This window comes from Mastigoproctus giganteus, chromosome 6 (genome assembly GCF_048544385.1).
Source record: "Mastigoproctus giganteus isolate SK-2022 chromosome 6, ASM4854438v1, whole genome shotgun sequence".
Taxonomy (NCBI): Eukaryota; Metazoa; Arthropoda; class Arachnida; order Uropygi; family Thelyphonidae; genus Mastigoproctus; species Mastigoproctus giganteus.
Window position 1 is genome coordinate 59,351,438 of NC_143580.1, and position 22,293 is coordinate 59,373,730.

General features: G+C 35.0%; 1 protein-coding gene across 1 annotated transcript in view; it reads left to right on the forward strand.

The window, feature by feature from the left end:
- Nucleotides 1-22,293, forward strand: part of na (sodium leak channel non-selective protein na) — a 605,671-nt gene that overhangs the window by 422,590 nt on the left and 160,788 nt on the right. The window contains exon 30 of the mRNA XM_090376183.1: nucleotides 9,319-9,438. Coding sequence (XP_090232309.1) covers nucleotides 9,319-9,438 — 120 coding nt within the window. The remainder of the gene's footprint in view (nucleotides 1-9,318; nucleotides 9,439-22,293) is intronic.

A 22,293-nucleotide genomic window follows, 5' to 3' on the forward strand; every position in this document is an offset into this window, starting at 1 on the left:
TGATGGCTTATTTTTCTCAGCCTTGAGTTTTCTTTTTTGGAGAAGCATGGATACTGTCCAAGGATCATTTCTTCCTCCCCAAAGAGTTCCAAAACTGTTTTGTCAAGCATGTTGTTGAAAAATGGCTGAGGTACCTCAGCTTTAATGTCCATTTTTTGATTGCACTACTGTTGGCAGTTGGGTTGTCTGTACTGTTATTTTACCACTGAATTTCTGTAATGCTGGAACATTAAGGTTATCAATGTTGGAATGGCAGCTCACTGAATTTTCTCCGTTGGTTTCTGACAACTCGGGAAATAGTAGGAAATAGGTGTAAATGACTCTTTCAGCAATATATCATTTCTGTTTGTATCCCCCCTTTCAGCTTACGTTGGCTTATTGCTATTTATTGCTTTGCTCACCTCCTATCATGAGATCAGCTCTGCTTTAATTTATGTATATATTTTTTTCCTTCCTTCCACCTCTGACATGTTCATGCAATGTGTTCTCTTTGGCATTTGATACAGGTGGGTTTTATAGCTGGATATGATGTAATTTCATGGTCCTTTGTACCACACCAAGCACATGCAGAGGCATTACAGCAGGCCATTTGTGGATATCCATATTTCCGACACTTCTTAAAGGATTTTGGAATTTATAACCATACTGGGCAGTGTAAATATCCTTCTGTGATACAATTAGAAGACTATATGGCATTCCTACAAATTCCCATGTAAAGTTTCTTTCTAAAATTTCTAAAAACATTAACACTGAAAGATATTGCATACAATTTTGAGAAAGTAAGCTCAACAACTATTGAAAAGTTCTGGAAAAAATGTATTGGAAAAGATGAGATCACTAATAACAACCTTGGATTAGCAGTATTTCCAGAACAAGAAGCAAAGGCTGCTTGTAACATACATGGTACAGTTTTGAAGCAAATGACTTGGCGGCTTGGATTGAGGTGGATGCATAAGCTCCAGGTGCACATTACCTGAGTGAGAAAGAAATTGCAGCCTCTGTGAACAGTGAGAAGACAATTGACAGATTGAAGGCCAGTGACATAGGGAGTGATTCAGAAGATAATGTGGATGATCATGTACGGAAAAAACATTAGAAATTAACAAAGTGCTTGAAAACATTAATGAGGTGATGTTGTGATTAGAACATCAGAGTGATAGTGAACATCTTCATTTATTGCATCCGACCACTGCTAAGAATTATATACTGCAAAAGTGCTATCATCAGTTCTGGTAAGCTAAATTACATGACTGTTTCAGAATGGATGTACTGTTTCAGTAAGTCCGTAACAGCATTGTGTAGGTGCCTCCGTAGCCAGGTGGGAAGGAGCAGCAGTGCGTAGCACACGCTTCTTGATTAGACCGGGGTTCAAGCCCATCACCACCAAATACGGAGGATGCAGAAAGGTCAGGGAATGACCATCGCATATTCACGGAGCAATATGGCCTTAGTTGCTAATGCTCTTAAAAACCAAATAACAATAACAAACAAACAGCATTGTGTATTAGCAGAAGGCACCTCCGTAGCCAGGTGGGAAGGAGCAGCAGCAGTGCGTAGCACACACTTCTTGATTAGACCGGGGGTTCGAGCCCGTCACCACCAAATACGGTGGATGCGGAAAGGTCAGGGAATGACCACCGCATATCCCGGAGCAATATGACCTTAGTTGCTAATGCTCCTAAAAACCAAACAAACAAACAAACAATATTAGCAGAATCTAAAGGGGGTTGATATAGCCTTTAATACTTTGTCTTTTCATCTGTATATTCCTAAAACATTAGTAAATAAAGTATTTTATTTACTAAGTAAAGTGTATTTATGTTAAAAAATCAGGAAAAAATGGTAAAATTTTTTTGGCTATAATGGCTTTGCTTATAAAATGGCTATTAAAGTTTTCACCCGACAACTATATTCAGGTTGCACTGTATTTATAAAGGCAAAGAATTTAGGGATGGTAATACAGTGAAACGTGAAGTTCTCTCAGCAGTGCCTTAAGGCTACTTGGATATTAAGTGAATAATATGCAGGGATTTTGTAGTAAAGAAGCAATAATTTCACTGTATAAATCATTGGTATTTCATATTATACACCACATCTTAAATATGATATATTAGTTTTGAAATCTCATTTCAAATTGATTTTTAGACGGGCTTGAAAAGTTGCAAAGGGGGGGGCTTCGAGATTAGATGTGAATTCAAAGGGATATTGTTACAGATTAAATCCCTGGTTCTGCAAGTTGCAAAGTCTAGACGTTAGCTACAAGAGGGTTGGATTGAAGTGTTTAAGACATTAGCATTTTTTTACATTAGCTTTAGGCATATAATGCAAGAAAGGAAGTTATTACACTTTCAGCCAAAAAAAAAAAAAAAAACACTCTTCCCATTTCACCCATCCATTCTCTCCAAAGGTTTGTACAGTTCTTCCTTGAATTTATTTAAGCTATCAACTTCCACGATGAAAGATGGAAGTTTGTTCCAGCAATCAACTACCTGCTGGCTAAAGGCAAATTTCTACATATCTATTCGTAATCTGGTTCAAGTTCAGTAATTCAGGTTCGTAATCTGAGCAAGAGGAAGAATCCCATTAGCATTGAGCTTACTCAAGCCATTCAAGGACTTATAGACCTCAATCAAATCACTTTGCTAGTGCCTAGTCTCCAGATGAATTCTGGAGACTAGACACCTTAAGTTCTGCAACTTGCAGAACTTAAGCCTTTCTTGGTAAGTGCACCCCTTTGTTCTCCTCACCATTTTTGTTTCCCTTCTCTGTACTTGTTCTAACTACTTTACGTGCTTCCTAAAATGAGTCCTCAAGACTTGTACGCAGTACTCAAGGTTTTGCCCTGACCATTGCCTCATACAAGGGGATAATCACCTTATCCCTGCTAGCAAAATTTTTCTATATAATTCACAAGAACCCATGACCTGATCTGACAGCCTGTCTGCGCACTACTCAGAACTCTTCATATCTGACTGCACAATTATCCCCAGGTCTTTTTCATTCTCCACCAACCTGAGTGTAGGTACATTTTTCTGGAGTTACTGCTACCCATATGCAGTACTTTGCATTTGTCAATGTTAAACTTCAGTTGCCACTTCTCAGCACATCTGCCCAACTTTTCTAGATCCTGTTGCAGTAGCATACTGCCATTATTGTCATTAACAACCCTACCATCCAGTTCCTTTATGACCATAGTATCCAATCAGATTGTTCTGACAAAACTTCCCCTTAACAAACCCATGCTGTGTCTGAATTATTGCTGCAGTCTTGTCTAGATGATCCTGCAATTCTTTTTTAACCAGTGACTCCATTATTTTCTCCGGAAGAGAAGTTAAACTAACAGGTCTGCAATTTCACGTGTTACCCTTTGATTCCCTTTGTGAATTGGGGATACCATTCAAGGCCTTTATACACCTCAATCTTTAATATATATGTATGCCATCTCCAGTCAGTGGAGACCTATCCCTGAGTCTAAGGATACTCTCATAATTATGGCCAAGGGTTTGCTTAATTCCTTTGCCACCTCCTTTAATATAACTGGATAGATCCCATCCACCCCAGATGCCTTTATGTGTAACTTCAACAATTTCTCCTCCACTTTGCTCTCAGTTATTGCAAAATTATTTAGCTCCCAAAGTGGAGAAATCTGATTCATCCCCTTCCTTATAGAGTTTATATAAGTTGTTGTTTTTTGGTTTTTAGAAGCATTAGCAACTAAGGCCATATTGTTCCGGGGATATGCGGTGGTCATCCCTGACCTTTCCGCATCCTCCGTATTTGGTGGTCATGGGCTCGAACCCCGGTCTAATCAAGAAGCGTGTGCTATGCACTACTGCTCCTGCCCACTTGGCTATGGAGGTGCCAGTTTATATAAGTAAAGAATTCTTTGCATCCTTTGTCAAAGATTTCTCATAATCTGCCTTCTCTTGCCTAACCTCCTTTGTAACTTGATTACAGACTAGCTTATATCTATCATAAGCTTCTGTGTCGCCTGATAATTTATGTGCATTCCATGCATTCTTCTTCTCTGTCACAAGTCTGTTTAGTTCAGCTGAAATCCATTTGGGCATAAACCTTGAACAGTATTTCTTAGTTAGTATGAAAACTTAGTAGCTTCCAAAATTAATTCCTTGAATGCTTCCCATTTAGAATGTGCTGTTGGTAACATCATCAGTTGGTCCCACTGTATAGAATTTAAAAACTGTTCACTGTAGTCACCTTTGCAAAAGCAAAAACCCTTCTTTTTGCCCCTGATGGTAGTTACGTCTTTAAGTAAATCTCACACCAGTACACTGTGATTACTGCCACTAGTGGTTTCTTTATCTGCAAATTATTAATGCATGAATAATCACTGCTGATAATCAGATCAAGAGTATAATTCCTTCTTGTTGCCTGTCGAACATGCTGCTATAGAAAACAATTATCCAGTAAATCTACAGGAGTCTTGCCAGTGTGCGAGTGACCAATCCACAAGTTCCAGTTGAGTCTGGCCCAAAACCCCAACGGCCAGAATCCTGACAGCCGAAAATCCCAACAGGCCAAATTCCCGACAGCCGAAAATCCCGACATCTACTATATTGTAAAAATATATTAATATAATTCTATATATTTATTAGTTTTTCTGTAAGTGAAAAATTTACCATATTAGATTAATTTTGTATAGAAGGAATATAAAAAATAAAAATTTTAATGTCAAAAACCTCTTTACTTTGAAGATCATGTTTTCTGTTACAGAAACAAGCATTTTTAAAAAATGACTTAATTTATTTTACTTTATTATATTGCATTTAATTGGTAATTTTTCAAGTTGAATTTTGGTATTTGTATAGGGTGTTTAAGCAATTATTATAGGTATAGCATTGAAATGCTAAGATAAAAAACTTGAAATAAGAATACTTTCAGAATATGAAAATTTAGAGTAATGCATTTTGGCAACTGCATAACATTTGTCATAAATATCATTAGCATAACTAAAACTGTAATTATACAGGTATTTGTTATTAGCTGCACTTTCACGAATTTCTCTGACAAGTATATTAGGCATGATCATGGGTACCGGCAGGATACGTTGAAAGGGGTAACAGGAAAAAATATCCCCGAAAAAAAAAAAAATGCCATTTTCTTCTTCTTATTATAATACTTAAGATTATTTAAGTATTTTTATTAAGATTATTGAAGTATATTAAGAATACTATTCTGTAATACTTAAACATGTGATTATAATTTGTCTGATTTTTTGCAGATTTTAATCTGTGATTTTGATATCATTAAACTGTGATTATTGTCAGTAATGTGGTTTTTGTGAACTGATAAATATCAATATAATAAAATTTTAATGTTTTTAGTGGCTGTTTTGATTAAATGAAAAACATTTCTTATTGCAAAAACAGTTTCAGAGATATAGACCCTAACTTTGTTTTTTTAAATGCAATCGGTATGTTGAGATTTTCGATGGCACCGGTTCCATTCAATATCTGGGAAGTTAAAATCCCCCATTATAAGACTTTCTGATTTGCTGGTCCAGTCTATTTCTCTGTATAGTTGTTCATTGTACTCATCAGAATCATTAGACCTATAACACACTCCAACCCTCATTTTTGCTTTCCTAGTGCTTATTTTGCACCAAACTGACTCAACATTTCACTGCCCACCAATGTCAGCTGGATGCACTTCCTTAGATTTTACGTGTTTTTTAACTAACAGCATTATCCTTTCTGTATACACTGCACTCCTCAAATTCCAACTCTGCATTCCTTATATCTGTGTGACACCACTTCTCTGATATCCCAACAGTATCTTCCTTTGATGTCTTGACCAGCACTTCAAATTTGTAAAATTTATTTACTATACACCTAGCATTGTGTACATGCAAGTATGCATGCACCTGTTCTTACTCTTAACACAGCCCATGTATTTACTTGTTTCATGATGACTCCCAGCAGTTCTTGAAATCCCCAGCAACTTGCTTTCCAGGCTTCTGCTCATTCCAATAGAAGCAGTGCAAGAATCACTTCCACCCCTGTCTGCAGCTGCTGTTAATTTATTAGGCTGTAACCCCCCCCCCACTCCAAGCTAGCAGTTTTCCTACCCACCTAACATTACCTCGATAGCATCAGCAAATATTTTTGCACTCTTTCTATTTAAGTGTATCCTATCCCTGTAGAAGCAATCTCTCCTGTTAACAGTGGTTCAGAAAATTTAATGCTAGAGATATATTTTCTCTTTCTGGGATAATTCAAACAAGGGAACATAGATTTCCATGTTCAAAAGGATATTCTTACAGTATGAAAGTCTGGTCCTGCAAGTTGCAAAGTCTAGAAGTTAGATACCAGAGAGTCTGATTGAGGTGTTTAAGATATTAAAAAAAATGGTTCAGAAAATTTAATGCTAGGGTTATATTTTCTCTTTCTAGGATGATTCAAACAAGGGAACATTCAAATTTTAAAAAAGTAGAGTAAACATAAGAAAGATTCGAATTGTAGAGTAAACATAAGAAAACTTGCTTTTAATCAAAGGATTACTATTGAAACGACTACCATCCAGCCTTGCAAAATTAAAAATGATTATTTATATTTAAAGATAGATTAGATATCTACCCATGAACTAGATGAAACTAAGGAGGCTTTGTTTTTTTTTTTTTTTCCTAAATAGCAGATGGCATTTCTTTCCTTGAATTATTCTGCAATTTTTAATACTGGCACTAAAGAGTAAAGGAGTATTTTATCTCTTTATTCTGTTACTGTTTCCAGCTGGTTAGCAGTTAATATTTTCTGCACTGAAAGTGTTGCAATGTGAAAACTAGTCATCCATATTCTTAACATAGAGCACAGTTGTTTGATATCTATACTGACGCCCTTAAGTCAATGTTGAAGTTCATGAGAATTAAAAGTTGGATGGGTCTTTTCTTAGGAATTAATGATCATTTAAATGTTTGAAACTTTGCTAATTGAAAGATTCCATATTTGTTTACAGAAAGTGGTCTTATTTTGAAAGCCTTGCAGACATAACTTAAGAAGCTGACAGATTTTTTCCTTAAGTAATGCTGTTACAGACTTCATGCTTTCAACAGGGAAAGAATCACTGGGCTTGGTGTGCTTCCCAAGGAAAGTACTTTGAAGGAGATATGATGCAAATTAAATTAAATGGATTCTTTGTTTTTAAATGCATTCTCATAATTTTTGAGATAATGCCTCATATATATGATAAAACATGGGAATATTTAGCATTACACACAAAAGGACAAATATTTAAATTTATATGCCTAGATTTAATGATTTCACATACAATAGAATGTTGGTTATCCATAAGTCAATTATTTGGAATAATTTGAAAGGCTGATCTTTCTTCTTTTTTTTTATTAACGGTAGTACAGTAAGCTCTAGTTATATTGAGCACATTTGCAAATTTAATTTTGATTATAATAAGCGAAAGATCGAGTTTACCACCCCTGCTTATAACAGATTGTATAAACAAAAAGCCCAATAAACTGCAAATTGCAAATTGGTTGTGACCTCTACAATTCTATGTGACCTTCAGAAATGTGATTTAGATAAATACCACAGAGACTATTGGGTTTTCTCGGAAACCATGAGTGAATTTCAGATTAGTTTAGCTCCAGATTCAGTAAGAATAATATTGGCCTGAAACTGCGTGATTTATTATATTTCTCAATTTTTTGCAGTAAAATGTGAACGGAAAGAAAATGCATAGTTTTAACATTGCAACAGAAAACAGAAATTATTAATAGAATTAGAAAAGGTTAAAATTTAGGAAATATCTTTAAAGGGTTTAATGTGGGAACTTCAAACAATTTACAATGTTAAGAAAAATTCCAATGCTTTAACAGAATTTGTGTCAATTATGGATAGTAAAGGAGGATCTAGCAGAAAAAAGACAATGTCAAAACCTGAAAATGCTGCTTTAGAGAGTGCACTCACTTTATTTTTTTCAGAGCAAAGTTTAGGTGAACCAGTGTCTGGCCCAATTTTGTGTGAAAAGGCATTGGATTTTAATCGAAAATTAATAGGTAATAAAGATTTTAAGGCAAGCACAGGTTGGCTGAAAAACTTTATAAACTGAGACACAGTATACGTGAACTAGATATTCAAGATGAGAAACTTTCTGCAGACAAATCGGCAGTGGTGTCCTTTGAAAAGTAAGTTTGCTTCAGTTATAGCAAATTATGAGAAAGAAAATGTTTATAATGTTGATGAGATGGCTTATTATAGAAAGAATTACCGAGAAAAACCCTAGCCACTAAAAGAGAAATGCCTGCACCAAGTTTTAAGATAAGAAAAGAGCGAGTTACAATTGCTATGTGTGAAAATGCCCGTGGGGCACATAGATGGTCTGTGCTTGTTATCAGTAAGTCGAAAAAACCAAGAGCCTTTAAAAATCTTTCATCTTTTTAATTTTCCTGTTTTGTATAAAAATCATAAAAAAATGCCTGGATGGATGTTTCTGTTTTCCAAGATTGGTTTATAATTTTTTTTATTTAATTAATCTTATTTAATTTAATCGTAAAGTAAGATTAAATTTATTTAATCTTACCTTACAATTAAATAAATAAGATTAAATTAAATAAATAAATAAAAAAGTAAGATTAAATACATATTAAATTTATTTAATCTTACCGGAAAAATTATCCAGAAAATTTTCCTGTTCAATTATCCGGAAAATTTGGCTATCCAGAAGAGGTCTGACATCAATTATTCTGGATAACTGACATTTTACTGTTAACATATTATGTATTAACACAGTGGTTTTCAACTGGGGTGCCACAACAACATTCCAGGAGTGCCACATAATTTGGATTTAAGTTTCTTAAACTTATTTTTTTAAATTTATATATTTATTTCATTATAAAAAGGTGTACAGTATCTTTTTAATTTTGTGGTGATCTATAATTGATGTTTATTTAGTACCTCTATATAAAGAATAAAATTATACAGTATATATATATATATATATATATATATATATATATATATATAATTTGTATTATGAATTGTAATTTTGTTTATAGCTATATTATTGTAATAACTATAATATAACATTTTTTTAATATTATATATACATGTGTGTGTGTGTGTGTGTGTGTGTGTGTGTGTGTGTGTGTGTGTGTGTGTGTGTGTGTGTGTGTGTGTAGAGAGAGAGAGAGAGAGAATCAGATCTAACAGGAAGAAAATTGAGTGGGGTGCCACAAAAAAAAATAAATTACTTAGGGGTGCCATTATTAAAAAAAGGTTGAAAACCACTGTATTAACATATAATAAAATGTATGTCTAATTTATTTCATTATTATCTTTAATTTATTAGGTTCTTATGAAGACAATTGCCTTCACTCCTCGAGGATATTGGCAAAGCAGAAGGAATCGTTATGATCTTTTTGTAACTTTCTTGGGTGTGATTTGGGTAATCATGCATTTTATGCTGATGGCAAGTGTGATGTTTTTATACTTGAATAATAAATTTGCATCCAAAAATGAAAAAAATATAAAGAATATTTGTTTTCTTAGAAGGCATAATATAGAGATTTATTTTGTACCATATTTTAATTTGGAGACCTGAAATATGTTAAGCAAATAGGGGACAGCTTTATTTCTAAGTAAGGTCCAAACCTTAATTAGAAGAATTATAGTTTTATTTGTAATAATGTCTGAACATTATGCTTTTCTACTATATATATTTATTGAGTATTAGTAATAGCCGCATGGTGCAAGAAAGCCTATGGATTATGCTGCACCAGCCAAAAAAATGTATAAATTTATTAGAACATAAGTAGATCCAATAACTAAAACATATGAGAACAAATGAATAGAAATATAGTGAGTGTAAAACTATAAAATTTAAATGGGAGTACTAGCAGCAAAGGCTGAATAAACCAAATAATACCTAAAGAAATAAATTTAAAAGCCACTGAAGAGAATGGCTGTAGATTTGAAAAGTGGAATATCACAATGCTCAGCAGTAAGAATTATATTATTCTCTGCATGGAAATTTGTAAGTATAGGAAAAGATATGGCAAAGCAAACAAATAAAGAGAATATCAATGAACAGAACTTGAAAAATTAAATAAATAAATAAAGGTTTAATGAGGCTGTATAAATGCAAAAATAAATACAGGTAGTTCTCGACTTTACAAGTTAATTCGTTCCTAGCGTGCGCTCATAAAGTGAAAACTCGTAAAGCGGGAATTTATTTCCCATAGACATAAGGTTAAAAATAGGGGTTGCATTCTCAACAATAAAATTAGTTAGATAATTAGCTTATATTTAAACAATGATTGATTTATCGAAAGAAATGAAAACGTAACCTGTAAAATCAAGCAAATTATAATAATAGAGAAATTATTTACGACTTACAAATTTTAAAGAATACTTATTCTTCATCATCATCATCGACTAAATGCACACTCGTTGATCACTTATTATTGGCTCGGCACTCATTGGTTTGTTGCGCAAGGAGTCGTCATCTTCAGAAATGTTTCAAGAGGCATTTGTTTCCAAGATAATCTTCTCTTTTAATTATAAATTTCATGATTGCATGCATAAGCATTTTTTAACAACACACACACAAATTTCAACATGATTCGCGTGGAGTAACAAGTTTACAAAGCTTAAAAAAAAAAGGAATGAAGAGAAGATTCTAAAAATTTATTTATGTTTTTTGTATGATTGAAGATTTCAGTAAAGGGGGAAACACATTTCACCATAATAACATAAAAAACCACACAATTGCTTGCAATAACAGAAAAGCCAAATAAACCAGAAAGTTCAAATTGTTTTTATTGTTTTATGGTCATAACCTCCAGAAATGTGCTTTAGAAAAATATCACAAAGCCGTTTAAAATTGATTCTTAAAACGGAACATATGATAACGATGAAAGTGTAGTGCATTTTAATTATTTGAATTGGTAACTAATGCAATTTACAAACCATGCTCATGGCCTTTTATGTGGCCATAAGGTCAGCTTGTGACTTTAAAAATGACATTTTAGAGAGATAAATAGCTTAGTTATACAGTTCAAGTTCAAGATCTTGGAAGTTGAAATTTTCAACTTCCAAGATCACTGTATTATATAGCTATGCACATTGTTTGTAATGCAGTATTTATGAATGTTTGACATTCATTTTTTGCAATTAATGTTCATATTTTCGATTTTGTTTATGCTTGATACTTGGGGAAAAAAAACTCATAAAGCGAGAACTGCCTGTATAAATTTGACTAGCTACAATAATACCAGGACTGAAACATTGTTGTATACCTAAGTCTTCTTAGTGAAGTATCACTAAATATTTAGGGAAAAAAATTAAAACTGTAATGGAAGAAATAATAATATGAAATATAACATAATATATATTATAATATTATATATGTATTATATATATAATGTAATAGGTATAATATAGTATTATACCTATATTATATTATAATATAGGTATAATATAATAGTATAATAATATACTTAATATATTATTATATAATAACATAATATTAGCATTAGCATTAGCAGAGGCATATGATGCAAGAAAGCAAGCTTATTCAGCATCAGCCAAAAAAAAAAGAAAACAACCACTACTCCCATTTCACCCCTCCGTTCATTCGAAATACCTGTCCAGCAGAGCCTTAAATTTATTTAGGCTATCAACTTCATCAACAAGCGATGGGAGTCTATTCCACAAACCAACTGCCCGCTGGCTAAAGGCAAATTTCCGCACATCTATCCGACATCCGTCCTTCCTCAATTTGAATTTATGCCCTCTCAGGTGATTATTCTGAGCAAGAGGAAGAATCCCATCGGCATTGAGCATGCTCAAGCCATTCATAGCCTTATACAGCTCTATCAGATTACCTCGCCGATGCCTAGTCTCCAGGTTCTGTAATTTGCAAAACTTAAGCCTTTCTTCGTAAGAGCAACCCTTTGTTCCATTCACCAATCTTGTTGCCCTTCTCTGTACTCGTTCCAGCAGCTCTACATCCTTCCTGAAATGAGGCCTCCAGACCTGTATACAGTACTCAAGGTGTGGCCTGACCAATGCCTTATACAAGGGAATAATCACATCCCTGTCCCTGCTTGAAAAATTCCTGTATATCATTGACAAGACACCATGAGCTACTCTTGCAGCTCGTCTGCACTGCTCAGAGAACTTCATATCTGCCTGCACAATTACCCCCAGGTCCTTTTCATTCTCTACCACTGTCAGCGTAGTACCACAGAGTTGATACGTTGATCTGGGGTTACCTTTTCCCATATGTAGTACTTTACATTTGTCAATGTTAAACTTCATTTGCCACCTCTCAGCCCATCTGCTCAACCTTTCCAGATCCTGTTGCAGCAGCATAGTATCAGTAGTGTCCTTAACAACCCTGCCAACCTTGGTATCATCTGCAAACTTGGACATTAAGCCTGATACACCATCATCAATATCATTTATAAATACAGAAAACAACAATGGACCCAACACTGAACCCTGAGGAACTCCACTAATAACATTAGTCCACGTTGAGCAGTGTCCATTGATTACCACTCTCTGTCTTCTGCCACTCAACCATCCTTTATCCATAGCAGCAATTTGCCTCCAATGCCACACTTCTCCAATTTGTGCAGCAGTCTTCCGTGTGCAACAGTATCAAAACCCTTTCTAAGATCCAAATATATAATATCAAAGTTATTCCCTGCATCCAGTTCTTTTGTGACTACATCATAGTTATCCAATCAAATTGGTCAGGCAAGATTTTCTCTTAACAAAACCATGCTGTGTCTGAGCTATAACTGAATTCTTGTCCAGATGATCCTGCAGTGCTTCTTTAACCAGTGCCTCCATTAATTTTCCTGGAACCGAAGTTAAACTAACAGGTCTATAATTACTTGTGTCAGCCTTTGATCCTCCTTTGTGAATTGGGGTTACATTTGCACATCTCCAGTCCATGGGTACCTCCCCTGAGTCCAAAGAAGCTCTCATAATTATGGCTAGGGGTTTGCTTACTTCCTTTGCTGCCTCCTTTAATATAACTGGATAGATCCCATCCACCCCGGGTGCCTTTTTTATGTTTATCCTCAACAATTTCTCCTCCACTTTTTTCTCAGTTATTAGAAAATAATCTAGCCCACTGCCAATGTTTACTTCACCTACGACATTCCCCTTCCTGAATAACTCCTCATGTGTGAATGTAGATGCAAAATACTCGTTTAGATTGTTAGCCACCTGAGCTGGATCCTCAACTGTTGAACCATCAACATCCAGTGGACCAATCTGATTCATCCCTTTCCTTCTTGAGTTTAAATAGGTAAAGAACTCTTTTCTGTTTTTCTTTGCATCCTTTGCCAAGGATTTCTCATAATCTGCCTTTGCCTGCCTAATCTCCTTTGTGACTTGGTTACAGACCAACTTATATCTATCATAGGCTTCCATGTCACCCATTAATTTGTATGTATCCCATGCATTTTTCTTCTCTGCCATATGTCTCATTAGTTCATCTGACAACCATTTAGGCCTGAACCTTGAACAATATTTCTTGGTTGGTATGTAAAGCCTGGTAGCTTCCAAGATTAGTTCCTTGAATGCTTCCCATTTTGAATTTGCTGTTGGTAACATCATCAGTTGGTCCCACTGTATAGAATTTAAATACTGTCTCAGACCATACATATTATAATATGTATTATTATAATATATAACTAAGGGACTCCACCCCCTGCTTGCTTTGCTCGCCACCCCATGCACACTTTTCTACGTAAAAGACACACCTGTTGAAATGCACTGATCGCTATCTATCAGGAAATGTCCTATGTAATTATTCCCTGTGCATTTGTATTAATGTAATTGCCCTGCCCACTTGTACCACATGACCCGCATCTCTCTTCTCTCATTGGTTACCCACCACACTGCATTCTCAAGGTTGAATAAATATCACTACGTAATTATTTACCTGCATTTTCATAGGTCACGTAGTAAAAGGCCTTTTGTTTCGGATTCCATAATGCGTGAGGAATATTGTTGCGTATGAAAGAGCATGACAAAACATTTATAAACTATACAAATATTTATAAAATACTAAACTATTTACAAATATATATTAACATTATGGAGGCAGTTGTCTTTCAATGCAGCAAACATTGGCGTGTGTCCCACGTACATGCTCTACATTGTCAACAGCAAGTGTCTGATTCTGCCCAGTAACCCATTTGTGTTCCTTCCATTTAATATTCACCATCCTCATGCTCCTTTATATATTTTTGTATTGTATAATGTTATTATTTGTATATTAATAACATTATACCAGTTTTTTTATATTAACATTATAACACATTGATCGAAATCTAATCAGAAAATGACCTACGTAATTATTTACCTGCACATTTGTAGTGATGTAATTGCCCCGCCCTCTTCTCGCATTGGCTTGAATAAATATCACTAAGAGGAAAACTTTTTTAATGTATAGAGAGATATGTATTATTATAATATAGAACATTTGGTGAAATACACACCATTCTTTGTTCATAATAGCAAGTTGTAATGAGTACTGAGAATAAGTAACAATAGTCTTCTCCATTGGAGAAGCGTTACTTATTCAAGGTAGTGCAATATGTGGTAACTCATTGTTATGTGAGTCACAATATGAGATACAATTAAATCGATGCCATTCACTGCAATTTGCTATTATGAACAAAGAATGGTATGTATTTCACCGAATGCACTATAGTAAATTCTCAATTCATAATTTATTATGCCTCATGCATTTCTTTACTTAGTAAGTATTATTTTAATATATAATATGTATATATAATAATGATATCGGAGAGAATTTTGGTAGAATAATCTATAAATCTAAATGGTTGCAAGAAAAATATACCTCTGCATCAATATCTCAGCAATATAATAGTGAAGAAATTAATTTTCTATGCCCATGGAAATATCAGTAGAATTTGTGAACTACACAAAATTAAAAAAATGCATATTTTTTTATTTTTTTTTTTTTTATGAAAACCCCAAACACGAGAGGTATTAGAACCTATAACACTTAGTACCGTGCATAGGTTGGAGGTTGAGAAGACGAAAGATATTTGTTGACATTAGACTTGAACTTCTGTAGACTATAAGTATCAGGAAATATGTATGAAATAAGGTTGTTTCAGAAAACTGCAGTTGAATGAATAAACGAGGAAGATGAAAGGTTGGTTATGTGAATGTGAAAAGTTGGACAGTAAATGGATGTTGGCTGGTGGGTGCACATGTTCGGACTGTTTTGAAAGAGATAGTGAGAATTATAGAAGCCAATTCAGAATAACAGTGCCCATGGAAGTATCTGTAGAAAAGGCATGCAGCAGAAACAGAATATCTATGAGACAGAGAGTGGCCAGACTCAGACTCTGTTAGAGATGAGTCATTAATTAACCTAACTGTCCTCTTCTGAATGGAATCTAGAAGCCTGAGAGAAGTTTTGGGGGCACCTTCCCCCAGATGTGGGAACAATATTCCATGGTAGAGAGGATTTGTCATTTGTACAGAGTGAACAGCTGTTTGGAAGAAAAGTAACGCCCTAGAGCGAAAGGGAAAACCAAGTTTTTTAGATGCAGAGGAAGCAATATTTGTAATATGCTTGTGTAGAGAGATTAGAAGTCAGGGTAATTCCCAAAAGAGATATATCATCTTGTCTAGAAATTGGAGTATCACCAAAAATAATTTTTCAAAAATGAGATTTGAGACCTTTGTATTACCCCATGATCCATTTGGTGCAGCATCTTCTTGTTGTGCTTCCTGGAAGAAACACAAGTTTCATGTGTTTGAAACATCATGGGTGTTGAGAATTGCCTATCACAAACATTTCTTTTATTTTTCTGTGCTATTCAAATTAGTGCAAATGAGGATAGTGACCAGTCTCTTGATAGTTTACTACCTACACAATTTTCACTCTTGAATTTTAACATTGCATCAGGAGTTAATTTAAAAAAAAAAGAAAAAGAGGTCAGTTCCATATGCATTAAAAATGTCTTGTCTGCATATTCTTTTTGCGAGCCATACTGAATTTAATCCCTGCAAAATGAATACATTGTCCAACTTTAACTTCTCCAAAACACATGCTGTGATGCAACTTAAATTGGAAAAATTATCTGCTTTATTCATTAAACATGGTCCACCTGTCAGGATATTTTCACTCCACTGCTGTTTAAACCACTTTAAAAGAGCCTTATCAATGTCAGAATGTTTGGGTTTATGTATACACTTCATTTTGTTTTCAAGTGACTATCATTTTTTTTGTTTTAAATCCCAAATTGTGTGCACTGCTTAGTTCAATAAGTTAAATTTATCACCAACAACACACTTCTTTCCAGGTTTTTACCAGTTTGCATTGATAAAACTTTTACTCTGATACAGTACATCATTACATTTGCAAGTTTGTAATAGGGGAAATGCTATTAATAAATGTAAAACAGATGGAAATTCTCCAAAGTTTTCATGTTATAATTTTTTTTTTATATTATATTTACTACTTATAACAGGTATATATGTTTAATTTTAAGAACAAAATATGAGGAGCAGTATTTTTTCCCCAAGTATGCCTTTGTATAAAAGTTAGAACTGTGGTTTACTTAATAATAGTATCATAGGACGATAAAGAAAAGTTTATTTCAATACTTTGCCAGGCATTCTATACAGTGTCTTGATTCCACACTTTGCCAGTAACATAATTTTCAGTTATAATGAAAAAGGATAATGCAAGTTTATCAAACCATTAGGAATGGTAATAAGAGCATCATTATACTCTGGATAGATCTCACTTGGACTGGAGAAGTTTTAATGTCTGCCCCAATCCACAAAGGTAGTACTAAAGAGGAGTTGGATAACTATGGGCTAGTGGGTTTGACTCCTGTAAAAGGAAAGATTATGGATTTTTTGTTTAAGGATGTGATTCAAGGATCCATGTCAATTTGGTGCTTAACAGTTCAGTGTATATAAAAATGTGGTGAGTACAACAATTCAATAGATTCTATGTGAGAATTCACTGTATGAAAAGCAAGACTGAAAATGCAAACTTTAAACATGCTGTACTGAAAGTTAATTTAATGATCACAATATGGTTCTTAGTACTTTTGATAGAGTACACTATCCACCTTCATTTTTTAATGTACTAGAGACAGGTGAAAGATTGGGGAAACAAGAAGAAACTTTTTACAATTTACTTTTGCTTCTACAGGTTGTATTTTTAAAAATATATATGGAGATAAATTGATCTGGAAACCAAAAATAGAGATAATTAATGGATATTGTCGGGTTATGGCTTGCCTTCTGACATTCATTTTGCAACCCACAGTATACTTTTGGAGGGGATTGCCCTCAGAGAAAGTCAATCTGGCCTAGTGAGAGCATTTACTCCAGGGCCCATGGCAGCTCTCAGTCCCCCTGATTAAGGGCTGGTAAGCCAAAAGATACATAGTTAGCATGGAGGAGGACGGTTAAATGAGTGTTTATTTTTTCACCAAACAGCTAAGGCCACAAGGCATCTATATGATGTAAACTGCATATACGGGTAGCCCTCGATTTACGCCAGGGTTAGGTTCCTGGGGGACAGGCACAAATGGAATCCTTAAATCATGGAGTCAATGGGAAATCACAGGGTTAGTTTCCTGGGAGACAGGTGCAAATGGAACCCTTAAATCATGGAGTCAATGGGAAATCACAGGGTTAGGTTCCTGGCACCAAAAATTTTACCTACCACTTTGCATTGATTGTTTTATTTTATTAGCATTCTTCATAATTGTAGTAATAGTCAATGGAAGCATATTCATAGCCCTACACACATTAGGGCAGCTTTCACCAGCTTCCATCCTTCAAATAACCTCCATCTTATTTTCCAATGTGATAGATCGATGTGCTTTTTTCATGCTTTCATTTGCACTAGGATTCATTGAACTTCTTTTACATGGCGTCTCTTTGTTCTATTAAATTAAAAACTTTATAACACGATTGGCAAATACTGCACATGGCTATAATTATTAATTAATTTATTAATAACACAATTAATAAAAAATGTTTGCATAATAAATTTCCAACGTGTTAATGCCGTAAACAACTAACTAACTAAATGCTTCACAGCATGGACCTTTGCCACCTGCATCAACGAGTGGCTACTTTGAGGGTGGGAAGTTTTCTTATTTCTGATTGGCTATGATACGGACGTGCTAATTGCTGATTGGCTCAGATTGTTTTTGATCATGTGAACAGTGCATGGTACAGTAAGATTCTGATAAATTTTGTTTGACGATTTTAAACTTTCAATGTATAAAAATATTGTAAAAATAAATAAATAAATAATATAAAAATGGCCTCGTGGTTAGTAGCTGGTGCTATTGCAAGGTGCAAATCTGACCAGCACAAAACGAGGGCTACCTGTATTTGTATTAGCAGTTTGTTTTGTTTGCTTGATAAAAAAAAACAACTGAATTCCATAGTGGAGGAGACTGTGCACCTACCCATAAAATTTCCTCCTATCATGGTTGGATTAGAATCAAGCCTGTTTCCACAGCATGTGGAAGAGCAGTTATCCTAACCACTGTGCTACCCCAGATGTCCATATTGTAACATAGTAGGATCAGAGTGAATATTCTTACCCAAAATAAATTGATAAAAAATGTATTCTTTTCTTTTTTCTGTTTTTTCTAAATTTCTGCATTCCACCTTTCTAATTACCAGAATTTCTTTTAGTTTCTCAAACCATTTATTTCATTGATTTTTTTATTGTCTGGTCTCTGGTGTGATACACTGAATTGTCATAACCACCAGTTGTCTTTCACCTAATTGTCTGGTACATTGAATTGTCATGTGCCAAATTGACTCATACACTGAACTGTTGTAAGACAAAGTGTCTTACATCTAATTGACATCATCCTGCAATTTAAGACCATCTTCACAAGAATAGAATTCTGAATAGATCACAGAATGGGTCCATTAAAGTCATGCCTGACTGATCTGGTAAATTACTATGATATAGTCATTAAACAGGTAGATGCAGACAACAATTTTGACATTATACATGGTGTCCATAATGTCTTTATGCACTTTAAAACTTCAATAACTTAGGTTCTGTGTGAGATAAAAACATTCTGTAAAATTCATTGAAAAGATAATTTATTCTATATTTTAGGTTATGTAGTCATAATAACTTTGGGGTATCATAATAATTTTTTAGAGTATAATTCTTTAGGGTAGTCAATAATTTTAGGGTATGTAGTCATAATATATTTTAGGTTATGTAGTCATTAAGATTCATAATAACCTCCATCAGTATTACTAATGCTAATTACATAACTAATGCTAATTGTATTACATTATGCATTACTAATGTGTAGTGTAGTACAATTGTATAGTTCCATGAACATTTTCTCCAGTTGTTTTTCGTTATTGCATTAATTGCACTTGTGATCCTAGTGTGAAAGTCATTTAAAGAGCAAGGTTTTGAGGAGTGAACTACACTTTTAACATGTCCCCTATAGAAAAAAATTCCAGTGGGGACAAATCAGGTGAGTTGAGCTGGCCAAACAGTTGGCCACCTCTGCTGATCCATCTGTTTGGGAACACTTTGTTTAAAGATTGTCAGACATTCTAAGCAAAGCAGCAGGATGCTCCATCTTGCTGAAAAACCATACTGTCTTCAATTCTTAATCGTCTTAGTTCAGGAATAAAAAAAATCCTATAGTATGTAATACCGACCAAAGGGCACACCAACCATTGACTTTTCTGGAATCACTTTCATGTTCCCAGACTTATTGTGGTTTCTCTGTCCCCAAATACGACAATTAATCTTTCCACTAATGTGAAACATTGCTTTATCAAAAGAATTTGATCATCAAGAGATAAGATGCCATTTTTGATGTTGTTTTCATTAAACTCATGGAAAAAAAAACTAATCTTGCATGGTAGTCCTCTTTCAGCAACATTTGATGTAATTGAATCTTGTAAGGTCCTTGCAGCGAAGGTAAAGAAAGCCTACACGAGAAGCATGCAAAAGTTCGATGAAATTTACCTGTAAAAGTACTTTGCAGTAATGGCATTTGTATTGTTGCTCACTTAGTAAACATACAGTGGGTGTTATTGGTCTGGAGTAGAAACTGAATCCCATGGGAGATTGAAACCCTCTCGAAGTGGAGGGAGGGTAACCTGACCTTTTTTCTTTAGAATCACTGGTGGACTAGTGGATAAATTGTTTATTAAGAAAAAAAAAAGGCAAAGGAAGCCCACACGAGAAGCACGGCAAACTTCCAAAAGGTTTACCAGTGAAACTACATTGCGAACATTTTTTATGATGCCAGAACTTCCAATATTAGCATTAGCATTAGTAGAGGCATATGATGCAAGAAAGCAAGCTTATGCAGCATCAGCCAGAAAAAAAACCGCTTCCATTTCACCCCTCCGTTCGTTCGAAATACATGTCCAGCTGAGCCTTAAATTTATTTAGGCTATCAACTTCCACAACAAGGGATGGAAGTCTTTTCCACCAACCAACTACCCGCTGGCTAAAGGCAAATTTCCACACATCTATCCTACATCTGTCTTTCCACAATCTGAATTTATGCCCTCTCAGGTGATTATTCTGAGCAAGAGGAAGAATCCCATCGGCATTGAGCATGCTCAAACTATTCAAGGCTTTATACACCTCTATCAGATCACCTTGCCGGTGCCTAGTCTCCAGACACTGTAATTTGCAAAACTTAAGCCTTTCTTCGTAAGAGCAACCCTTTGTTCCATTCACTAATCTTGTTACCCTTCTCTGTACTCGTTCCAGCAGCTCTACATCCTTCTTGAAATGAGGCCTCCAGACCTGTATACAATACTCAAGGTGTGGCCTGACCATTGCCTTATACAAGGGAATAATCACCTCCTTATCCCTGCTAGAAAAATTCTTTTATATATCATTCACAAGACACCATGAGCTACTCTTGCAGCCCATCTGCACTGCTCAGAGAACTTCATATCTGCCTGCACAATTACCCCCAGGTCCTTTTCATTCTCTACCACTGTCAGTGTAGTACCACAGAGTTGATACATTGCTCTGGGTTTGCTGTTTCCCATATGTAGTACTTTACATTCGTCAATGTTAAACTTCATTTGCCACCTCTCAGCCCATCTGCTCAACCTTTCCAGATCTTGTTGCAGCAGCATAGCGTCAGTAGTGTCCTTAACAACCCTGCCAACCTTTGTATCGTCTGCAGACTTGGACATTAAGCTTGATATACCATCATCAATATCATTTATAAATACAGAAAACAATAATGGACACAACACTGAACCCTGAGGGAGTCCACTAATAACATTAGTCCAGATGAGCAGTGTTCATTGATTACCACTCTCTGTCTTCTCCCCCTCAACCATCCCTTTATCCAAAGCAGCAATTTGCCTCCAATGCCAAACTGCTCCAATTTGTGCAGCAGTTTTCCATGTTCAACAGTATCAAAACCCTTTCTAAGATCCAAATATATAATATCAAAGTTATTCCCTACATCCAGTTCTTTTGTGACTGCATCGTAGTATACAATCAAATTGGTCAAGCAAGACTTTCCCTTAATAAAACCATGCTGTGTCTGAGCTATAACTGAAGTCTTGTCAACATAATCCTACAGTGCTTCTTTAACCAGTGCCTCCATTAATTTTCCTGGAACAGAAGTTAAACTCACAGGTCTATAATTACTTGTGTCAGCCTTTGATCCTCCTTTGTGAATTGGGGTCACATTTGCACATCTCCAGTCTATGGTACCTCCCCTGAGTCCAAAAAGTACTCATAATTATGGCTAATGGTTTGCTTACTTCCTTTGCTGCCTCCTTTAATATAACTGGATAGATCCCATCCACCCTAGGTGTCTTTTTTATGTTTATCCTCAACAATTTCTCCTCCACTTTCCTCTCAGTTATTACAAAATCATCTAGCTCACTGCCAGAGTTTACTTCACCTCTGGCATTCCCCTTCCTGAATACTCCTCATGTGTGAATGTAGATGCAAAATACTTGTTTAGTTTGTTAGCCACCTGAGCAGGATTCTCGACTGTTGAACCATCAATATTCAGTGGACCAATCTGATTCATCCCTTTCCTTCTTGAGTTTAAATAGGTAAAGAACTCTTTTCTGTTTTTCTTTGCATCCTTTGCCAAGGATTTCTCATAATCTGCCTTTGCCTGCCTAATCTCCTTTGTGACTTGGTTACAGACCAGCTTATATCTATCTTAGGCTTCGATGTCACCCATTAATTTATATGTATCCCATGCATTTTTCTTCTCTGCCATATGTCTCATTAGTTCATCTG